General features: G+C 40.8%; 2 protein-coding genes across 4 annotated transcripts in view; both read right to left on the bottom strand.

Annotated features, from left to right (window-relative positions):
• The window catches only part of PTPRB (protein tyrosine phosphatase receptor type B), a 72270-nt gene extending 71710 nt beyond the window's left edge, over positions 1 to 560 (bottom strand). For both annotated transcript variants that reach the window (XR_013843183.1, XM_079994006.1), the window contains exon 1: positions 448 to 560. Coding sequence is in view for 1 of the 2 variants with exons in the window: in XM_079994006.1 (XP_079850132.1) it covers positions 448 to 523 (76 nt within the window). In the remaining variant the exon portion in view is untranslated. The remainder of the gene's footprint in view (positions 1 to 447) is intronic.
• A 2543-nt stretch (positions 561 to 3103) lies between these two features.
• PTPRR (protein tyrosine phosphatase receptor type R) overlaps positions 3104 to 19824 on the bottom strand; it is a 117807-nt gene continuing 101086 nt past the window's right edge. For both annotated transcript variants that reach the window (XM_079993503.1, XM_079993504.1), the window contains exons 10-14: positions 14007 to 14144; positions 8352 to 8462; positions 8072 to 8229; positions 6532 to 6645; positions 3104 to 4515 (exon numbers count right to left, since the gene is read on the bottom strand). In XM_079993503.1, coding sequence (XP_079849629.1) covers positions 4422 to 4515; positions 6532 to 6645; positions 8072 to 8229; positions 8352 to 8462; positions 14007 to 14144 — 615 coding nt within the window. In that variant the 3' untranslated portion in view covers positions 3104 to 4421. The remainder of the gene's footprint in view (positions 4516 to 6531; positions 6646 to 8071; positions 8230 to 8351; positions 8463 to 14006; positions 14145 to 19824) is intronic.

The following is a 19824-nucleotide window of genomic DNA, read 5'->3' as shown; positions in this document are numbered from 1 at the left end:
TGATGAGCCCCATCTTCAACTAAAGAATATGCCTGGCTGCTCCGCTTTTCTGTGTTTCATCTGTAATTAGCTGTGGGATGATTTATATTATGATAAGTTATGGCAAAAATGTATCTGTGAAAGCTTCTGATTTTATAACTTGCCTGCACAAAACATGGATAAAGTCTCAAAGTCCCTCACAGATGAAGATGGACCAAAGAGAGTGTCGAATGGGGAGGACTTCTCAAAGAATGAAGCAATGATTCAAAAGAAAGTTTATTTCCTTTTTTTGATTGAAACCTAAACAATCTTGGGTTTTACTCGGCCAATGCCTCTCTCCCTTATTGTATAAACTGAAGCACGGAAATCATTCCCTTTCAGCAGCTCAGGGGAAACTCCCAGGAACTCTTGGGAACCACGGCCAGAACAAGCAAGAAACACAAAAATCTGAAGGGGAGTTGTACTTACCAGAGATCCCAAAAGCCAGGCAGGTAGAAATTAGAATGTGAAATAAACTCTCCATTTTTCTTCTAACTACTTCCATTGCTTCTTTCTCTTTCTCTCTCACTCATTTTTTTTTCTTTTTAGAAAAATGCATACCCTAGATAAGTGAAGCGAAGGCTAGGAAGGAAATGTGCCTTCGCAGGAGGAAAATGTCAGTGACGAACACTTCCTTCTATTCAATTGTTTTTTTGGGTTTTTTTATACCACTTTGTCGTTTCATATGATTCTTCAGCATGCACTAGCTATCTGTCCTGGCTAGGCAAAACACAAGCAAAAGGGGGTACATTTCAAAAACAAATACAGAGCTTAAGCATCTTTGAAAACTCAGCAGAGGAAAAGGGGCTATAATTTCCTTTAATTGCCTGTCTGTAAACCATTCTGTGTCTGCAGGTATTCTTGATTGGCCGATGTAAATATATACTATGTTGTCCTGTAAACACTCAAGCTTGTGTAATGATATGTTATGAATCCATCCAGGAGCGCCACGTGATTAGATACCATGTTTGACTCACACCCAGAAGTCTCTCTCATTAGGCTTATTCACACATTATACTGTACACGGGTGGCACTGTGGGTTAAACCACAGAGCCTAGGACTTGCCAATCAGAAGGTCGGCAGTTCGAATCCCCGCGACGGGGTGAGCTCCCGTTGCTCGGTCCCTGCTCCTGCCAACCTAGCAGTTTGAAAGCACGTCAAAGTGCAAGTAGATAAATAGGGAAGGTAAACGGTGTTTCCGTGCGCTGCTCTGGTTCGCCAGAAGCAGCTTAGTCATGCTGGCCACATGACCCGGAAGCTGTACACCGGCTCCCTCGGCCAATAAAGCGAGATGAGTGCCGCAACCCCAGAGTCGGCCACGACTGGACCTAACGGTCAGGGGTCCCTTTACCTTTACCTTATGGGTGTATAAGTCTTTGTGTGAAAGAATGGACACTCGCAGATTTGGACAACTCAGCTGTTCTGAACCCAGGTACACAAACTGAACACTTGTTGAATGTCATGTGTGAACACTCCTATTGTGAGTTTAATTGATGCCGATGGCTTGGACCTTTTGTATTAGGAAGCCAGCATGAAGGGAAGGCCATGACACTGAATTCTGATTCTCCTCTCATTTGCCCAGTGGTCCCTTGGTTTTCGAACGTAATCCGTTCCAGAAGACCATTCGAGTTCCGAAATATTCAGCAACTCAATAGCCGACAGCTAGGCCTCCAGATCTTGAACTCAGCAGAAGCCGTGTGGCATGGTCAACTTCCAAAGCGTGTTCAAAAACCGAAGTATTAACTTCTGGGTTTACGGCATTCGAAAACTGAAATGTTCGACTTCTAAGATGTTTGAAAACTGAGGTACCACTGTATCCTTTTTTGATCTTACCTTGTCCAGATGGATGGAACACTTTTATGCAGCATCTGCCTCTTCTGAGTGCAGAACCGTAAATCTTAGAGCTTCTTCCTTTGTTCCAGGGAGACTGGGGCATGTACTGGAGCATGGCTCTCAATCTACCCACCAAGATATACCCATGTCTATCTCTGCTATCTCTCTCTGGTTTCTCTCTGTTTCTCATTTTCTCAATCTTAAATTCAGTTCTTCACAATTCCACGCAATTGCTATTTTAAAAAGGCCTCACAAAAATTAATCAGTATTTTAGTGCAGATTTATTCTAATATCCACATTTGCCTAAAACACACATTTTTGCAAGGCAGTTTCTCTTAATATAATGCATTTGTGTATGTTATTTTCAATAATATAATCCTTTCTATGTACACTTTCCCCTAATATAGGCATTTTTGACACAGTGGCTGGAGAACTGCATCACAAATTTGGAGAAGTGTGACTTTGAAGGACGGCTGTGTTTCAGTTCACATTTTGTTTCAGAAAGTGCAGATTAGGCAGCCTTTAAATGCAAACTGAGTCTCATTTCGCCCCTACCCATGTATAATCCTGAGGTACCTTGCACCCTTGGCTCTAGCTAATTATCACATCTTTACCTAATACTACTTTCACATATCTGTAAAGATGGGTGTGTCAACTTCCAAAGCACTCACATCCAGAGGGGAGATTTCTGCACTGCAGGTTGAATATGGAAGTACTCAGCTGAAATGGCAGAAAATGTTTCAGGGAAAGGCCCTATGCGCTCACCAATGGCCTCACACCACTTTCTGCCAGCTGAGGAGATGGCCCAGAGCCAGCCCTACCATTAGACAGAGTGGGGAGGGCACCTTTAACAGCTGATGCTGGGTTGGGTACAAGTGGTGAGGTGTTGGAGGACAAAGCTATGTGTGCTGTGTGATGAGTCCTGTCCTACAGGCTGTTGGAAACTAGTCTGCTGCCCCCAGGTGCACTGGAGGGCACGGTAAGGCTCAGATGCCAATGAGACTATCTTTTGTGCATAGAATTAGGGAGGGGGTCAATTTGTCCTTCACCTCAAGCAGAAAAGACATCTTGGATTAGGCCTAGGTAGACCGGAGGAAGGAGCATATTACAGGGTACTGTGGGAAGTAAAATGCCCAGGGTGGGGTATTCCGAGATGCGTATCGAGGCAGACCTGAGTTTCATGGGTTTGCTGAGGGAGAAAATTGGCTGGTAATCGGTGAAATAACATGAGGAAAATATAGACATCTTTAAATATTTTGTATCAAGTTTATTGGTTGGATGAAGCAAAGGTAACATAACTGCTTTAGAAACTCATTATCAAATCCTATGATGAGACTCCTCAGTTCTTGCCAAATGGGGGGTTCCAGCGATACTTTTTTTGTCTTTACAAACTGATCACTGCAAAGATAAAAAGAAGAAAACACCAAGATCCTCATGGTCCATTCTAGTTTGTGTTCCCCTGAACACCCATCCATCTCCTTACAATAAATGGAACTTGTGTTTATTTTTTAAAAAAGCTTTCGGTAAAAGACAGGCAAATATTTAAAATTCTTACCATTTAGTATATGTTACAAAGTTTCTCTTTTTTTAAAATTAAAACGACTCACGAGATTTACAAATACACCGGATTCTGTCCTGGAGCAAAAAGCAGCTTCTAAGACAATTGACAGTATCAAATATATACATCAACATTGAAAAAAAGACACTGGGCTCAATCCACTGGAAATGTCACTTGTGCAAGCCCCAATGAAGCGAAAGAGAAGTCCACAAGGGTACAGCAACCTTGAATGAAATACAGGATTTCTTTTATAACTTTTATTTGTTTCAGTCAGGCTCGCACAGGAAACACTCCCTTTGTGTGGCCGCCATTGTGTTCCACAATGCTTTATAGAATTTACTATACACACTTAAATATCTAAGAGTACTTGGGAGTTGTCGTATAAGACAACTTAGGAGCTGTCATATAAAATACCTAACTGATTTCGAATAGTTTCAAAAACAATGGGCTTTTCAAAAAATATTTGTTTCCATTTGAAGCCAATAATTGACCAAGAATCATAATTGGCAAGAATCATAAAAGGCTCGGAATAAAGTTTACCACATAATAGGTAATAGCACTTAACAGGTACAGTAGAACACCTGACAGCCTATTCACAAGACAGACTTTTTGTTGTTGTTGCAAACGTTAAAGCATTTGTACACATTTCTTCAGTGGAATTTCCCAAGTCCATTGTAGAACATACAAACATACGTTACATACATTCTGTGTGGCAGATCCCACTAATACAGAAACAAATCCTCCATAAGATATATATGTGAAATCCAAATGTAACATCAGTACATTAACCTTCATTTAAAAACTGGTTCAGGGAACTCACAATACATTCAAGACAAAGGTCCGTCAATCTTGTATGCTTTTGTTTTTGTTTTTAACCATCCACATTCCTTTTACAAGTTGGCTGCAGTGCCACTCCTCTTCACAGCTGTAAACTCCTTGAAGAAGTTGCTGGTAGGTAACGAATCAAATTACCCCATGAGAGATCAACATATTTGCTTCTTCCTTCTTGGTTTCACTGGACAGCTTCAGCAGATGGCCTGCTTTCGTACAGGTTCAGCGCATGATGCACAAATTCATACTGTTCACTGGTTTGGACCATTCCACCTCTGGGGGGAAAAAGGGGGAGGTGGAAAGAGATGGCAAGTACCTTTAGTGACAGAATAGTTCCCACTACCCCAGAGAGTTTATAGGGGTATCACTGCTAATGGCATAGCCATTCAGATGCTATTGAGCTCCAGTTCCCATCAGGTCCAGTCAGCATGGCCAATAGGGTTGCTGGGAGCATCTCCTGGTATGTCCCACAGAGGAACTTACGGTCTTCAAACAAAAACATCCTGAAGGTCCCAGGCTACAGAGAGGTTAGGCTGGCCTCAACTAGAGCCAGGGCTTTTTCGGCTGTGGCTCCAATCTGGTGGAACGATCTGTCACAAGAGACTAGGGCCCTGCGGGATTTGACATCTTTCTGCAGGGCCTGCAAGACAGAGCTGTTCCACCAGGCCTTTGGTCAGGGCACAGCCTGACTCCCTCCTTTGGCAATCTTCGCAGAACTTTAGCCTAATGGTTGCCATCAATTTGAGTTGAATTAATTTTATAATGAAATGATTTTAGAATGTTGTACTATTTTATTGTTGTTAGCCACCCTGAGCCCGGCTTCGGCTGGGGAGGGCGGGATATAAATAGTAATAATAATAATAATAATAATAATAATAATAATAATAATAATTAGTCCAACAAATATTTGGAGGGTCAGAGGTTTCTCATCTCTGGCTTATGGTCTGTAGGTTCACATTACTTTTCATTTCTGTCTAATGAGGTTTCACATGGGGTTCTGTATTGGCCCCAGATACAGTAATGAGCAGAAACGTAATGTTAAAGATGGATGTTTGCAGACAATCTGCTGCATTTTATATTTCATGCTATGAAAATCTAAAATTACACCGTCAGGTTTTGCTTCCTCTTTTTGCAACGTGCAGTGCCTCAGCCACCGAACTATTTATTCCAAATTAATTTGGACGGAGCAACGTGCGTCTTAAAACGTAGCAGCAAATCAAAACCTGGCTCCCAGTGTCAATGCATTTTCATTCTTACACTAAATATGTGACCTATTGTGACCGTAGGGGCACATGTACAAAGTGCAGGTTTTCCTGTCCTTTTTCTAACGCCTCCCAGACTTCCTGCCTTACCAGCTGACACAGAAGAAATTCTGCAGCAGTGACTCACTGACTGCAGCATTCGCCAGTGCCATTTTTATTTGGTTTTGACCGTAAAAAGTATAGTGTGTGGACACCTATGACAAATGTGTTAAAAGTCACTGCAAAAGTACCCTGGAGTTTCTGCACCGCTATCAAACAAGGACCCATACTAAAAGGGGAGGCAGGGAAAGAATTAAGTACCAATCCTATCCCCGCCACCACTTGTCTGCTGAAAATTGCAGTCTGTTGAAGTTGCTTTTTAATATTTTTCTTCAAAAACTCCAAGCTAGGGATGGGCGAATCTGTCCATTTCACTTTGTCTCCATTTCTACTTTTTCCTGCCCTAAGCTCTGTTTGCTGTAGTTATGCATCGGTTTGTGTTAAAAAGCAACAACAGAAAAGACCTCACAAAAATTATTCAGCATTTTAGTGTGCATTTCTACTAATATGCATATCTTCGCAGGCTGTTTTGTCTAATAAACACATTTCTGCAAGCAAATTTCCTAATATAATGCATTTTTGTACTTTATATCCATTGGTGCATGCATTTTAAAGCATACTGTGCCCACAAATACCCATTTTTTTGAACACATATTTTGGTTCGGGAATTGCATCACAAAATTTCAGAGATGTGCAAATTTGGAAAGAAATCCAAGTTTTGGCTCACATATTATATCCGAAAGTGTGAATTAGGTATTGCAAACCAAACCAAATTTATCTCCATTCCTACTCCAAATGAATTTATTGAGTCTTCATTATACACAAAATTGAGTTTGTTCCTAGAATGATTCCCTAAGGGCCAAACTAGATATGATGATGGCAGTGCATGAACGAATCTCCATCTCTTTGATGTTTTGGCAAATAGTGTTGGATGGGAGAAATGACCAGGACTGGGACTGCAGATGGATTTTGCATGTAGTGTCATCTTACCTGTCCAAACGAAGTTGGCAGACAATGCTTAATGCGTCAACAACTCCTTCTTCCTTCAGCTGATGACAACCAATTGCAGTAGCAATGAAACATCCAGTCCTTCCTATTCCAGCACTGAAAGTTAAAAAAGGGGGGAAAAGGCCATACCAAAGATCAAAGGGACTAAAATGTCAGTCATTATCATCTTCTATCATCTGTCAAAGTTCTATCCATGGAGAAGAAGGAATGGTGAGCCCAGGATAATCTTATTGGTTCATATTTCACCCTCCACACCTAGCAGAAAATATTAATGCTTGGTGAATTAGTAGATTGGCATTTTCAGGTTTCTATTCTGTAAAAACATATATGGCCCTGATTTTCCCCTGGTTTTTCTTTAAAATGGTTCTTTCATTGGTTTTAATATATCCTTATAAACTCAGTTTGAAATCATCTCCCCGCCCCGCCCAATACTATGAGGGATGATCAGGGCCGGATTTAGGTTTGATGAGGCCCTAAGCTACTGAAGGTAATGGGGCCTTTTATATGCCCAGCTGTCCTTTGTCAACAACAAATTGTCTCTGTTTTTTGTGTTGAATATATGCTATATGGTAATTTATGGACCTAATAGGTATCTAAAGCCATTTGCACATGCAGAATGTAGGCACCCTATATATAGAAATGAACAAACCAGTGATATTTTAGGGAGCAGGCTAGCAGGCGGGGCCCATTACTTACATCATAGGAGCCTACACAACACAAAACAAAACACTGTTGCTCTATGTACGTTTTATTTTATTTGTTTTTTATCTTATATTTTGGAAATGTACCTCCAGGTTCCCCCCCCCCTTATTTTTTTGCCCCCCCTCCAAGAGAGTGGGGCCCTAATCTATAGCTTGCCTAGTTTATACGTAAATCTGGCACTGGGATGATCTTGCCTTCTATTCATACAAGACTATAATGTTTGAAATCATAAAAAAGAGGAAAATTGTTTTCCAAAAAGAGGAGCAGAATTTAGACACTGTTAATTAACACTGACAAGGAGTGACACATGTGCCATTTCCTCAAAGCATGAAAGGTGTGCTTCAATCTGCCGATTTCCCTCCTAGTTTTCTAGGCTTGCTTATGTTTCAGTTTGCTCCTTTCATAACTGAGCAGTGATCCACAGCACAAAATTGTAATGGTTTCCTGCCCCAGCATGGTGGGAATGTGCAACTGCACATTTCTCTGCTTTATTAAATATTAGCATATAGAGATATGCTGAGGGGAAAGTTGAGGCAACACCTTGGCAGAACAGCAATGGTGTAAAGGTAAACACATTTCTGCGACTGCAATTCTAATTCAGTAGAAATGTTGTTAGTTACATTGGGATGGGAATAACCAGTACAAACTTTCTATCTTCCTATCAAGTGGTATCAGGAAAATGAGAGGATGGCAGCAAACAGTGACTTTACATAGTGATTTGGTTTCTGAATCCCCCCCAGCACCCCTATAGAAATTCTGCTTCACTGAACTTTAAAGAGAAACAACTTTTTTAAAAAAAGAAAGCAAGAAAGCAAATTACCTGCAATGCACAATTACAGGTCCTCTACCAACGGATCCCACCCTGTCCTCTTCAACATCCAGCATGAGCTGTAGAAGGGGCTGAGCACTATCTGGAGTTTTGTGGTCTGGCCAGGATGTGTACCAGTAATGTTTCACATGTCTTGAAAGGCTTCCTTGCTGAAAATAAACGTGTACACTGGTGATGAACTATGAATAGTGCTTTCTTAATTGTATTACTCGTTAAAAGAAGACACAAGCAGATATGGTAGGAGACGAGAAATGACCAGAACTTGTATTACCTTTAATGTAAGGTTACGGACAGTGTAATTCTCACATTCTTGCACACTGTTAACAAGAACTTCCACTTTTCCATATATTCCTCTCTTCTCTGGCCAATACAGCACACATTTCTGGAAAATAGAAATTTTAAAATGCTTGATTAAAAACAAACAAACCCTGTTTTGCTTGATAGTGGTGATGGAATAACTCCCTTGTTAGAACTGCTAATATTTCAATATAATTTTTAATATAAATGCCAATATTTCCAATATTGTCCTTATTTCCCATGGGCAGTTCCATTTCCTGGAACCTGACCCTGTTTTCTCCCCTCTTTGCCTTTTGGGGAGAAGTTGCAGGTGACTTTTTAAAAATGTCAGTTGAGTTCAATGGTACTTACCCTAAGGTGTGTGTGTGTGTGTGTGTGTGTGTGTGTGTGTGTGTGTTGTCTCCAGCCCACACCCACATAAATGCATATGCAGACACACTACAGCACACCTACAGCACATGCTAGCATTTCACACCTTAGTGAGAGTCACTTTGAATTTTTGGAAACAGATTTTATGATGATTCAAGTTCTCCTCCCTCTATACATCTTTAACTGAGGCTTTCCCATCCTTTGGTCTCCAGATGTTGTTGACCTAACTCCCATCATGGCCAGTGCTGAGAGGTGATTGGGGTTGAGGTCCAACAACACCTGGAGGGCAATCCAGTGATCCAAACCAATGGTTTATGATGCCAGAAAAAATAGCCAATCATGGCCTTTGCCTGTGAACTTTAGATGCAAACCTTGAATTCAAATGCATGTGCATATATTCATAACACATTTTAATTACTTAGCAAATTTATTACAGTTGCCTTTACACGCCTTGTTTTGTGAAAAGATAACAGAAGGTGTGTGGGGGGGGAACCAACATACAATTTGTAAAAAAGAAATGTTACATATCAGAAATAGGAGCTCTGCATGTTCAAAATTCATTTAGCTAATACATAGAATATTGCCTGACTTCTTTTCCATTGAGTTTTCATAAAAGTCCAGTTTCCCCACACATTCTTCAGCTGTTAGCAGCTTCTTCTTCTTTAACTGCCTACATGTTTTTAAAAGCCCCATTATTATACCAGTGCCTATGAAATTATTTTATTTAAATCTCATGCTGCACATAAATGTCTTGATTAAAAACCAATTGCTATATTAAGGCTGCAATTCTCTCTGCATGGAACTGGAAGTAAGTCCTATTATAAAAAGGAGACTAAGCATGACTCTTTCTAAAAAATAAATTATGTGGTGGGTGGAGCTGTGGGCTAGAGCCTTAGGACTTGCTGATCAGAAGGTAGGCAGTTCGAATCCCCACGATGGGGTGAGCTCCCGTTGCTTGGTCCCTGCTCCTGCCAACCTAGCAGTTTGAAAGCACATCAGTGTGCAAGTAGATAAATAGGTACCGCTCCGGTGGGAAGGTAAACGGCGTTTCTGTGCGCTGCTCTGGTTCGCCAGAAGTGTCTTAGTCATGCTGGCCACATGACCCAGAAGCTGTACGCTGGCTCCCTCGGCCAGTAAAGCGAGATGAGCGCCGCAACCCCAGAGTTGTCCATGACTGGATGGTCTGGGGTCCCTTTACCTTTACAGTGCAATCCTACACTTGACTACTTAGAAATAAGTTTTACTGAGTTCAGTTGAGGTTACTATTAGGTACCGGTAAATGTGTATAAGATTGCAGCCTAAAAGACTATTTTTTTAAACCTTGTATTCTTATTACAGGTAGGTAGCCGTGTTGGTCTGCCGCAGTCAAAACAAAATAAAAAAATTCCTTCCAGTAGCACCTTAGAGGCCAACTAAGTTTGTTATTGGTGTGAGCTTACTGTATCTGAAGAAGTGTGCATGCACACGAAAGCTCATACCAATAACAAACTTAGTTGGTCTCTAAGGTGCTACTGGAAGGATTTTTTTTTTATTTTGTATTCTTATGTGCATGAAAAGACTTTTTACCCACCGTTGCTATATGTGCCTCTTTTTTAAAACAAACACACACTTAAGTTTTTGAAAAAGCTGAGAAACTTCTCACTCATTTTGTGCCTCCTGAGCGTCCCCTGAAAAGATTGTCCTAGGGAACCCCAGTTACCAGTTACCACCTTTCTATTTCTGGAACAGCTCAACAACAAGGAAAAACAACAACAACAAAGCCAAAAACAGACCAAAACAACAGGCGAAACTTTTCTTGCCCCTATGTCTTTGAGCTAGGAAGCCCTCATATAGCTGTTGAAGGTGTAAAAGCCACACCAGAGAGGGGAAAATTTGTAACATTCCTCTTGTGGATTCATTTTGCAAGTTATTTTGGATTGTAATTGCAGATCATTTCTCTGGGCTAGTTTCATTTCATGGCAATGGTTCTGCATTGTTGCACAACTGCAGTAAAAATGGTTAAATTGTTGAACATTTCACTGCTGCCTTTTCCCTTGTCCCCCAAACAACAGCACCATGATAAATTTCTCATAACCCAGGTACTTTATTCATGGCACTTATCTGTAACTGCAAACATGCATTCCCCCCCCCCTTTGGGGAAATGAAAACCACAGGTATCTGTATGTAATAATTGGCTTGCTATTGAAAACCAAGGCTGGTCCTTTTTATTGGTTTATCCACTTGTTTCCCTTTCTACCTATTGTTTAAGGAATGTTGTTGTTGTTGTTATTATTATTATTATTATTATTATTATTATTACAGCAATAGTGGTGCACCTGCTAGTGAATAGATTAATCACCAGTGAAAAGCAGGCCTAAGTTCATTAGTAAAAGGTAAAATTGAAACTGAATATATATATACCGAGGAAATTGTCTCAGTGATAGGATCAGCATTTCTTCCCATAAATGATAATGGAGTGATTTACAAGTTCAAGAAATACATAGAAAGCAGCCAAATGCATTAGATCAAAATTGGCTTGAAAAAACCCTGAGACCGGACTAGAAACAAAAGGCTAAGGGAGGAGTCTTATCTTCAGTCCACAGTAACAAATGTAACCCATTAGGTTCTGGAACTCCAAGATTTGAAAAAGCACGGGAAAACATCCAGGGAATCTACACAAGGAGGGGAAAACCTCCACAAAACAACACAACGAGGAATGAGCATGCTCAATAGGCATGGAATGCTGACTAATGGACAAAGGGAGAATGAAAACGGGGGCTGGGGGGGGCTGGATGTGAAATGGAGTGTCTGCCAACTTGAATAGGAGCACTTCACACTGATGGTGATGCTGTTAGGCCTGTTTTGGGGGTTCACTGCCATTATGGCTCTTATGTAAAAACTGCTACTGAAAGCAACATAATGTGGCTGCTCTTTTGTCTGCCCCAATGTTTCTATTCTCTTTCATATAGATATTGTATGCTTTTGGATTCTGTTGTGTTGCCTGCCCTGAGTTCTTTGAACGAGAGGCAGACTATTAATGGTCTAAATTAATAAAGAATGCTCCAATCAGCTGCTGTAAAGTCTCACTGAAAGCAACTAGAGATACGGATGGGGTGTCTGCACTCTCTCTTCTGGCGAATATGGATTTAGCAGTAAGCCACTCAAAATGCTTGGGTTTTGGTTTTTCGTGGTAAGCGTTGGGGTTTGCACATTTTCATCCGTGCCAGTACTTTCAAAATAAAAACAACTCCCCGCTCTTCTTTGAAAGTTGATGAGCAAACAAAGATATGAATCCTCATGACTTGCTAGAGTATTTCAGTGAGGCCTGATACCCTCAAGGAAGGGTCAGCTGAAACACTTTAGGCATTAGATAGGTAAAGGGTAAAGGGACCCCTGACCATCAGGTCCAGTCGTGACCGACTCTGGGGTTGCGGCACTCATCTCGCTTTATTGGCCGAGGGAGCCGGCATACAGCTTCTGGGTCATGTGGCCAGCATGACTAAGCCGCTTCTGGCGAACCAGAGAAGCGCACGGAAATGCCATTTACCTTCCCGCTGAAGCGGTACCTATTTATCTACTTGCACTTTGACGTGCTTTCGAACTGCTAGGTTGGCAGGAGCAGGGACCGAGCAACGGGAGCTCACCCCGTCGCGGGGATTCAAACCGCTGACCTTCTGATCGGCAAGTCCTAGGCTCTGTGGTTTAACCCACAGTGCCACCCGCGTCTCTTTAGGCATTATATATTTCTTATTAAAGCTTTTACATAGCTCAGCACCATTTTGACGCTTTGTCTCTTCTTTTTTTAATTCATCAGTCCTTTTCCAGCTGTTCCTTCCTTTCTTCCCCTGTTCTCTGAATATTTGACAGACATTTAGATAGCAAAACAACCGTGTGCCCAAACCTCTGTGCTTCCAGTAGCAAATAAGGTGACAGAATCATTCATCTACCATCACAACAGTCCTTAATACTCTTGCCAGGGTTTCTCAGCGGAATGTCAGAAGCTCATGTAAACACAGACTTTCTCCATATAGCCTGGGAACTACTTAAGACATCTCCCCTTCTTTTATTAGGAGGAAATTGCCACTGTCAGTCCATGACAATGTAGATAAACAATATTGTAAGGAGCCTAGGCAATTCTGGTAAACACAGGGCTTCCTGATATGTTGGAAACCATTGGGTGTTCCTTTCAAGTCATTCTTTTCAAGCAGTGTTAGATGTAAGTGTTCAAAAAATTGGCATTTCCTTTGGGAAAATATTTCTACTTTAGGTCATATTATAGGTTTAAGAACATAAGAAGAGCCAGCTGGATCAGGCCAGCAGCCCATCTAGTTCAGCATCCTGTTCTCACAGTGGCCAACCAGATGCTGTGGGAAAGCCACAAGCAGTACCCATCACAAGAGTGCTCTGCTTTCCTGTGGCTTCCAGCACCTGGTATCTAGAAACATTAGGCAGAACAGAGCCACCATAGCTAGTATCCACTGATAGCCTTATCCTCCATTAATCTGTCCAATCCTTTTTTAAATCCATGCAAGTTGGTGGCCATCGCAGGTTTCTATAAGCATTCTGATCAGGTCAGACAAGGATCTGTTTAATTTACAAAATCTCACGTGCCCTTAGAATACAATCTTTTAGATGTCCTGCAAGTATATTTTGGATAGGGTAATAATTAAATAGATAGGTCCTCAATCAATTGCCTAGACCAGGGTTTCCCAAACTTAGGTCTCCTGCTGTTTTTGGACTACAACTACCACCATCCCTAGCTAGCAGGACCAGTAGTCAGAGACGATAGGAGTAGTCAGACTCTTTTCCTGATCATAGTACCCACTCCACCCATCCTGCATGCTTCAATACAACTATGCTGTCGAGGTAGGACTTGAAGTCCAGACACAAGGTATGCAGAAGGAGCAGTGTGTATTTGGGCAGTGTAAATGGAGGTCCTGGGCCACCCAGATGACAAAAAAACCCCAACCCCTCTTGGCCTTGCTGATGTGGTCCAAAGGAAAGCAGATCAATACATTTGGCACCAGCTTGGCTGCAGGAGTTGCCAGAAGGAGGCATACAAGACACCATCCAACCATCTTAGGGCCTCCACTCTAGATTTGTGTAGGGTTTACGCCTTAGCTTTTTCTTCTCCCAAATATGTCCTGCATGGCAATGGGTTCTGATTGTATATAGCATTTATCATGATGACATTTGGGTGTTGATCATTTGATCCCAGCACTGGCTGGTTTCCACATTCGGAGGGGTTGTTTTCACAAGTGGCTCATCTGAGAAATAGTACCTCATTTTTCTCCTTCAGCTTTGTGATCATAACAATGACAGGACTGTCCTCTTGCCACACCATCAGCCAGAAATCATTCACTGTATTAATCATCGGGCCCTGGGTTGCGATGAAAGCCTTCTCCTGGCCACCATAACCCTGGTTGAGAAACAAGATACCTTACATTTGAACGATTAACAGTTAAAGATCTTCATTTGTATAAAAGAATCAGACACCTAAAAAAGAAGAGAGCTAACACTGAAAGCTTTAGCTTAAAGCACCAATAATCCAAATGTGCCTCCAGATAATCTGTTATTGTGCTTTCATTGTGATTTGCTTGCATAAAGCTCACACAAAGGTTAGGTGCTATCTGCTCTTTCCTGGCCATTTGCTCTGATTTGTTTGTGGGGAGACTATCTGACAATGAGCATTCTTCCTGATTTTATCCTCATTTGCTTGCATGATGGTTATATGCTTGCTGATTATCCCATTTATCTCATTTTTTTACTGCATTCCCCCATCCAATCAAGTCCTACTCAGAGTAGACCCATTGAAATAAATGGGCCTAGACTTCCGGTCGGCGCCAGCGCTTAATGGCGGTCCGAGCCTCGAGCTCCGAGGCAGGACTGCTCCGTTAGTTCGGGTCTCACCCGCTACGGCAAGCGGGGGACCCCTAAAATCACAGGCGCGGAGCCTGTGAACAAAGGAGATTCGGTGGGCACCTTCTGCGCCCCCCGGTACTGTGAGGGAGCCTTTTTAAAGGCTTCTGAGCGGCATCGGGGTAAGCGCGGTGCTGAGAGTCGTCACCCAGCTAGCGGAGTGAAGCCGCGTCGCCATGAGCGGAGAGCGCCGATTCCTTCCTGCAATTGGAATTTGACCACAACACCCGTGAGTAAGATTGGAAAAGTAACGGGACTTTTAAAAAAATAAAATTGGCTGAAAACGGGAAAGGCAAAAATTAAGGAAGTCTGCCTCCCCGGAACTGCAGAAGGAATAAAGCAACGAAAATCAAGCTGCACTTAAAGGGAACCTTTCTAATTTTTTTAAGCTGTCAAACTGACATCGGACTTAAAACCTCCCCCCAGACTGGCAGGAGAAGGGGGGAAGGGATTGGAACGTTGTTAATCTGCTGGAAAATTAATGGAAAATTAAGACCTTCCATTGCCAAATCCCCTGGGGTCGGGCTGCCCAAACAAGACACCTGGGACGTGGTCTGTCAAACTTTGAGAAGTGGGGACTTGTTTGCAAAAAAGTTATCGGACCTTAGATGTACTTTGTTGCATTTTGGCCACATAGAAAAATAGAGACTTTACAATTTGGACATTGGAAACTTTTGGCTACTGTTATATTCCCTTGCTTCTTTGTTGTTTTTCCATCTTTGCCATTTGGATACAATTGAATGCTCCCTCTAGAGGGCTCTATCTGAAACTGTTGCACTTGAAAAAGTAACAGTGGGATTTTCCACTTGGGAATCAACTCTGTGAAAACGACCTTGAGGATATGAGTGCCCCTACAGATGAGATAGTAACAAGGCAGAAAGCAAAACAATCTCACAAGAAAAGGGCCTCTATATCAGGAACTGCAGCTGTGCAGGAAAAAACACCAGCTTCTATGGATCCTATGACTCAGGCTCTACTTAAAATAAATCAATCCCTGGAAGCATTGACAAAACTTTCGACAGAGAACTCTAAAAAATTAACAGAGTTGACAACAAGGTTAGACGTGAATACGGCTAGTGTCGCATCGAACACAGATTCTATAAATAGATTAATTCAGGAAAATTCAGAAACACGAAAGATTGCAGAAAGTGCAAAAATAACAGCTGAAGAGACAAGGGAAAAATTTGGGCCTATTGTTAAAAAAGTGAATGAGCATGATGCAGCCCTCTCCTTACTGGAACTTCAACGTAAAGAGAAGAATTTAAAATTTAGATTGGTGCCTGAAGTGGAAGGGGACAACCTTGTGAAATTTCTCACAGAGAACATCATAACTTTTTGGCGGGAGGAATGGGAGGAAGATGAGGAACTTGAGATAATTTCAGCCTTTCGACTGGGTAGAAGGCAGGACAAAAAACCAAGGGATTGCTTAATTACATTGAGATCAAAAGAAGAAAGAGATAGAATACTGAATACTGAATACTGAGAGGGAACCACCCGATATAGCAAATTTGTCATTTGGACTTCCACTACCACCATCGGAGGAAGAGCAGAAGCTTGGAGCAGTTGGAGGAACAGCTACCTAAATACAAAATGTCTCTGCAACTCCTTAGTTGGAACTGTAATGGTTTGAACCTTCCTCGGAAAAGAAGGCAGGTTTTTCACATTTTGAAGAAAGAACAACTAGACATAATATGTTTGCAAGAAACCCATATTGCCAGGATACACAGGAAATTATTAATAAATAAGAGACTCGGTCAAGAATTCATCTCATCAGACAAAGTAAAGAAAAGAGGTGTGGTGATCTATGCAAAGGAAAAGTTGGCTCCAAAATTAATATTTAAAGATGAACAAGGAAGATACCTGGCAATTGAAATACAAATTCAAGGAGAAAAGATATTAATTGTGGGAGTTTATGCCCCAAATGAAGGGAAGGCCGAATTCTTTAGGAAGTTGCATGAGACATTAGTTGACTTTTTAGACTATAAAATCCTAATGATGGGAGACATGAATGGAGTTGTCTCAACAAACATGGATAAAGCACAGAGACAAATGATTTCAAAAGAAGGGAGACTACCAAAGATCTTTTTCGAAATGACTGAAACTATGGACTTGATTGATATTTGGAGAATAAAGAATCCTCTAGAGAGAGAGGGAACCTTCTTCTCTGAAGCAAAAATGACATGGACAAGAATAGACCAAATTTGGATTTCTAGTAGTCTGGCGTCAAGAACAAAAAAAGTAGAAATCTGCCCAAAAACGTGCTCCGACCACAACGCGGTCAAGATGGAGATGAAACTAACAACAACTGGTTCCTTTAGATGGAGAATGAATGACACCCTATTCAAGGATGAAGAGATCCATAAGAAGGCCCTTAAAACATTAAAAGATTACTTTGAGATCAACAGGAAAACAGATGTGGAAAAAAGAATAATTTGGGACGCAAGCAAAGCCGTGATGCGAGGTTTCCTAATTCAACAAAATTCTATTAAGAGGAAGCAACATAATGAAAAGAAGGAAAAAAATTTAGAAAAAATAAAAGAAGGAGAGAAGAAGTTGAGGTCCAAACCAAAGTCTCAAGAGATTTTGAGAGAAATAAAGTTTCATCAGATGCAATACATGGAACTTATGAACCAACAAATAGAATGGAAAATAAAGCAAATGAGACAAAAAACTTTTGAATCAGCGGATAAATGTGGGAAACTTCTGTCATGGCAATTGAAAAAAAGGCAGAAAATGAACACGGTAACAAGTTTAGAAATGGAGGGAAAGATTATCCACAAACCCAACGAGATCAACAATTGTTTTCAAAGCTTTTTTAAGAAATTGTACGCACAAGGGCCAACCAACGAGCAAGAAATAGAAGAATTCATTAGAAAATACGGTTTACCAAAAATCTCAGAACAAAGTAAAAGGATCTTAAACGAGGAAATAACAGAACAAGAAATAGAGGGTGCCATTCAAAATATGAAATTGGGAAAATCACCAGGACCAGATGGCCTGACGGCCAAATACTACAAAATGCTGAAAGAATGGCTGATACAACCATTGAAGGAAGTTTGCAATGAAATTTTAAAGGGGAAAAAGGCACCTGAATCGTGGAAAGAGGCTTTCATCTCACTTATACCGAAAACAGAGACTGAGAAGAACCAAGTTAAAAACTACCGCCCTATATCTTTACTCAATGTGGATTACAAAATTTTTGCAGACATTTTGGCAAAAAGATTGAAAAGAGTGTTGGCAGATGAGATTCATAAGGACCAAACAGGCTTTCTCCCAGGTAGACATATGTCAGACAATGTGAGGAACATTATAGACATTTTGGAGCTGCTGGACGTTGACATTAATAGGAAAGCAGTTTTGATTTTTGTGGACGCGGAGAAAGCCTTTGACAACATTTGTTGGACTTTTATGAAAAAGAATCTCCAAGGGATGGGGGTAGGACAAGGTTTTGAAAACGGTATAGGTGCAATATACTCTCAACAAAAGGCCAAATTAATTGTAAATAACGTGGTAACAGAAGAAATACCTATAGAAAAAGGTACACGACAGGGCTGCCCAATATCCCCTTTGCTTTTTATATCGGTCCTGGAGGTTTTGTTAAACATGATTAGAAAGGACCAGTTGGTTAAAGGAGTTCAGGTCGGAGTTAGACATTATAAATTAAGAGCATTTGCAGATGACCTAGTATTGACTTTGCAACAGCCAGACACTAGCACTAAAAGAGTATTAGAATTAATTGAAACATTTGGTCGAGTAGCAGGTTTTAAATTGAATAGACAAAAAACGAAAGTGTTGGAAAAAAATTTAACAATGGAAGAAAGAGAGAGTTTTCAGAATGAAACAGGTTTGGAAATTACAAAAAGGGTAAAATACCTGGGGGTAAACTTAACATCCAAGAATGTGAATTTATTTAAGGATAATTATGAAAAATGTTGGTCAGAAGTTAAAAAGGATTTGGAAATATGGTCAAGGCTGAAACTTTCCTTGTTAGGCCGAATTGCTACCATTAAGATGAATGTATTGCCTAGAATGCTGTTTTTATTCCAGACGTTGCAGATTGTGGACAAGATGGACTGTTTCAAGAAGTGGCAGAAAGACATATCAAAATTTGTCTGGCAGGGCAAAAAGCCCAGAATTAAATTTAAGATTTTAACTGATGCAAAGGATAGAGGGGGGTTTGCCCTGCCGGACTTAAGACTTTATTATGAATCAGCAGCTTTCTGCTGGTTGAAACACTGGCTACTTCTTGAGAATACTGACATTTTGGATCTGGAAGGGTATGACAATAGTTTTGGTTGGCATGCATATTTATGGTATGACAAGGTAAAGGTGTATAAAAGTTTTAAAAACCATATTGTAAGGAAAGCATTGTATAACGTTTGGATTAGATACAAAGACTTGTTGGAAAGTAAAACCCCTAGGTGGGTGTCACCAATGGAAGCTAGGGAAGTAAAAAAGCTTAATATGGATTCTAAATGGCCAAAATATCATGAGATCATAGATTATGATGGGGAAAGGGTGAAACTTCAGAGTTATGAGAAACTAAAACCTAAGGTTCGAGATTGGTTGCATTACTATCAGATAAATGAGACGTTTAAACAGGACAGGAAAATAGGATTTCAGAAAGAGAAGTCAAAATTAGAAACAGAATTGTTGGAACCCAATACTAAGAATTTATCAAGAATGTATAACTTGCTGTTAAAATGGAATACACAGGATGAAACGGTGAAATCTGCTATGATTAAATGGGCACAAGATATAGGTCATGATATTATGTTTGCTGACTGGGAACAGTTATGGACCACCGGTATTAAATTTACTGCATGTAATGCTTTAAAAGAAAATATTATGAAAATGATCTACCGGTGGTACATGACCCCAGTCAAGCTAGCAAAAATTTATCATTTGCCTAATAATAAGTGTTGGAAATGTAATGAGACTGAAGGCACTTTCTACCACCTTTGGTGGACCTGCCCAAAGGTTAAAGCTTTCTGGGAAATGATCTATAATGAAATTAAGAAGGTCCTTAAGTGGACTTTTCCTAAGAAACCAGAGGCTTTCCTCTTGGGTATGGTGGGCCAAGTGGTGTTAAGGAAGGATAGGACTTTCTTTATGTATGCCACTACAGCAGCAAGAATTCTACTGGCAAAGTATTGGAAGACGCAAGAACTACCTACTCT

The sequence above is a fragment of the Podarcis cretensis genome, assembly GCF_951804945.1.
Source record: "Podarcis cretensis genome assembly, chromosome: 10".
In the NCBI taxonomy this organism is placed as follows: domain Eukaryota; kingdom Metazoa; phylum Chordata; class Lepidosauria; order Squamata; family Lacertidae; genus Podarcis; species Podarcis cretensis.
The sequence above is the reverse complement of the archived record's forward strand: the minus strand, read 5'-3'. Positions and strand labels throughout refer to the sequence as shown.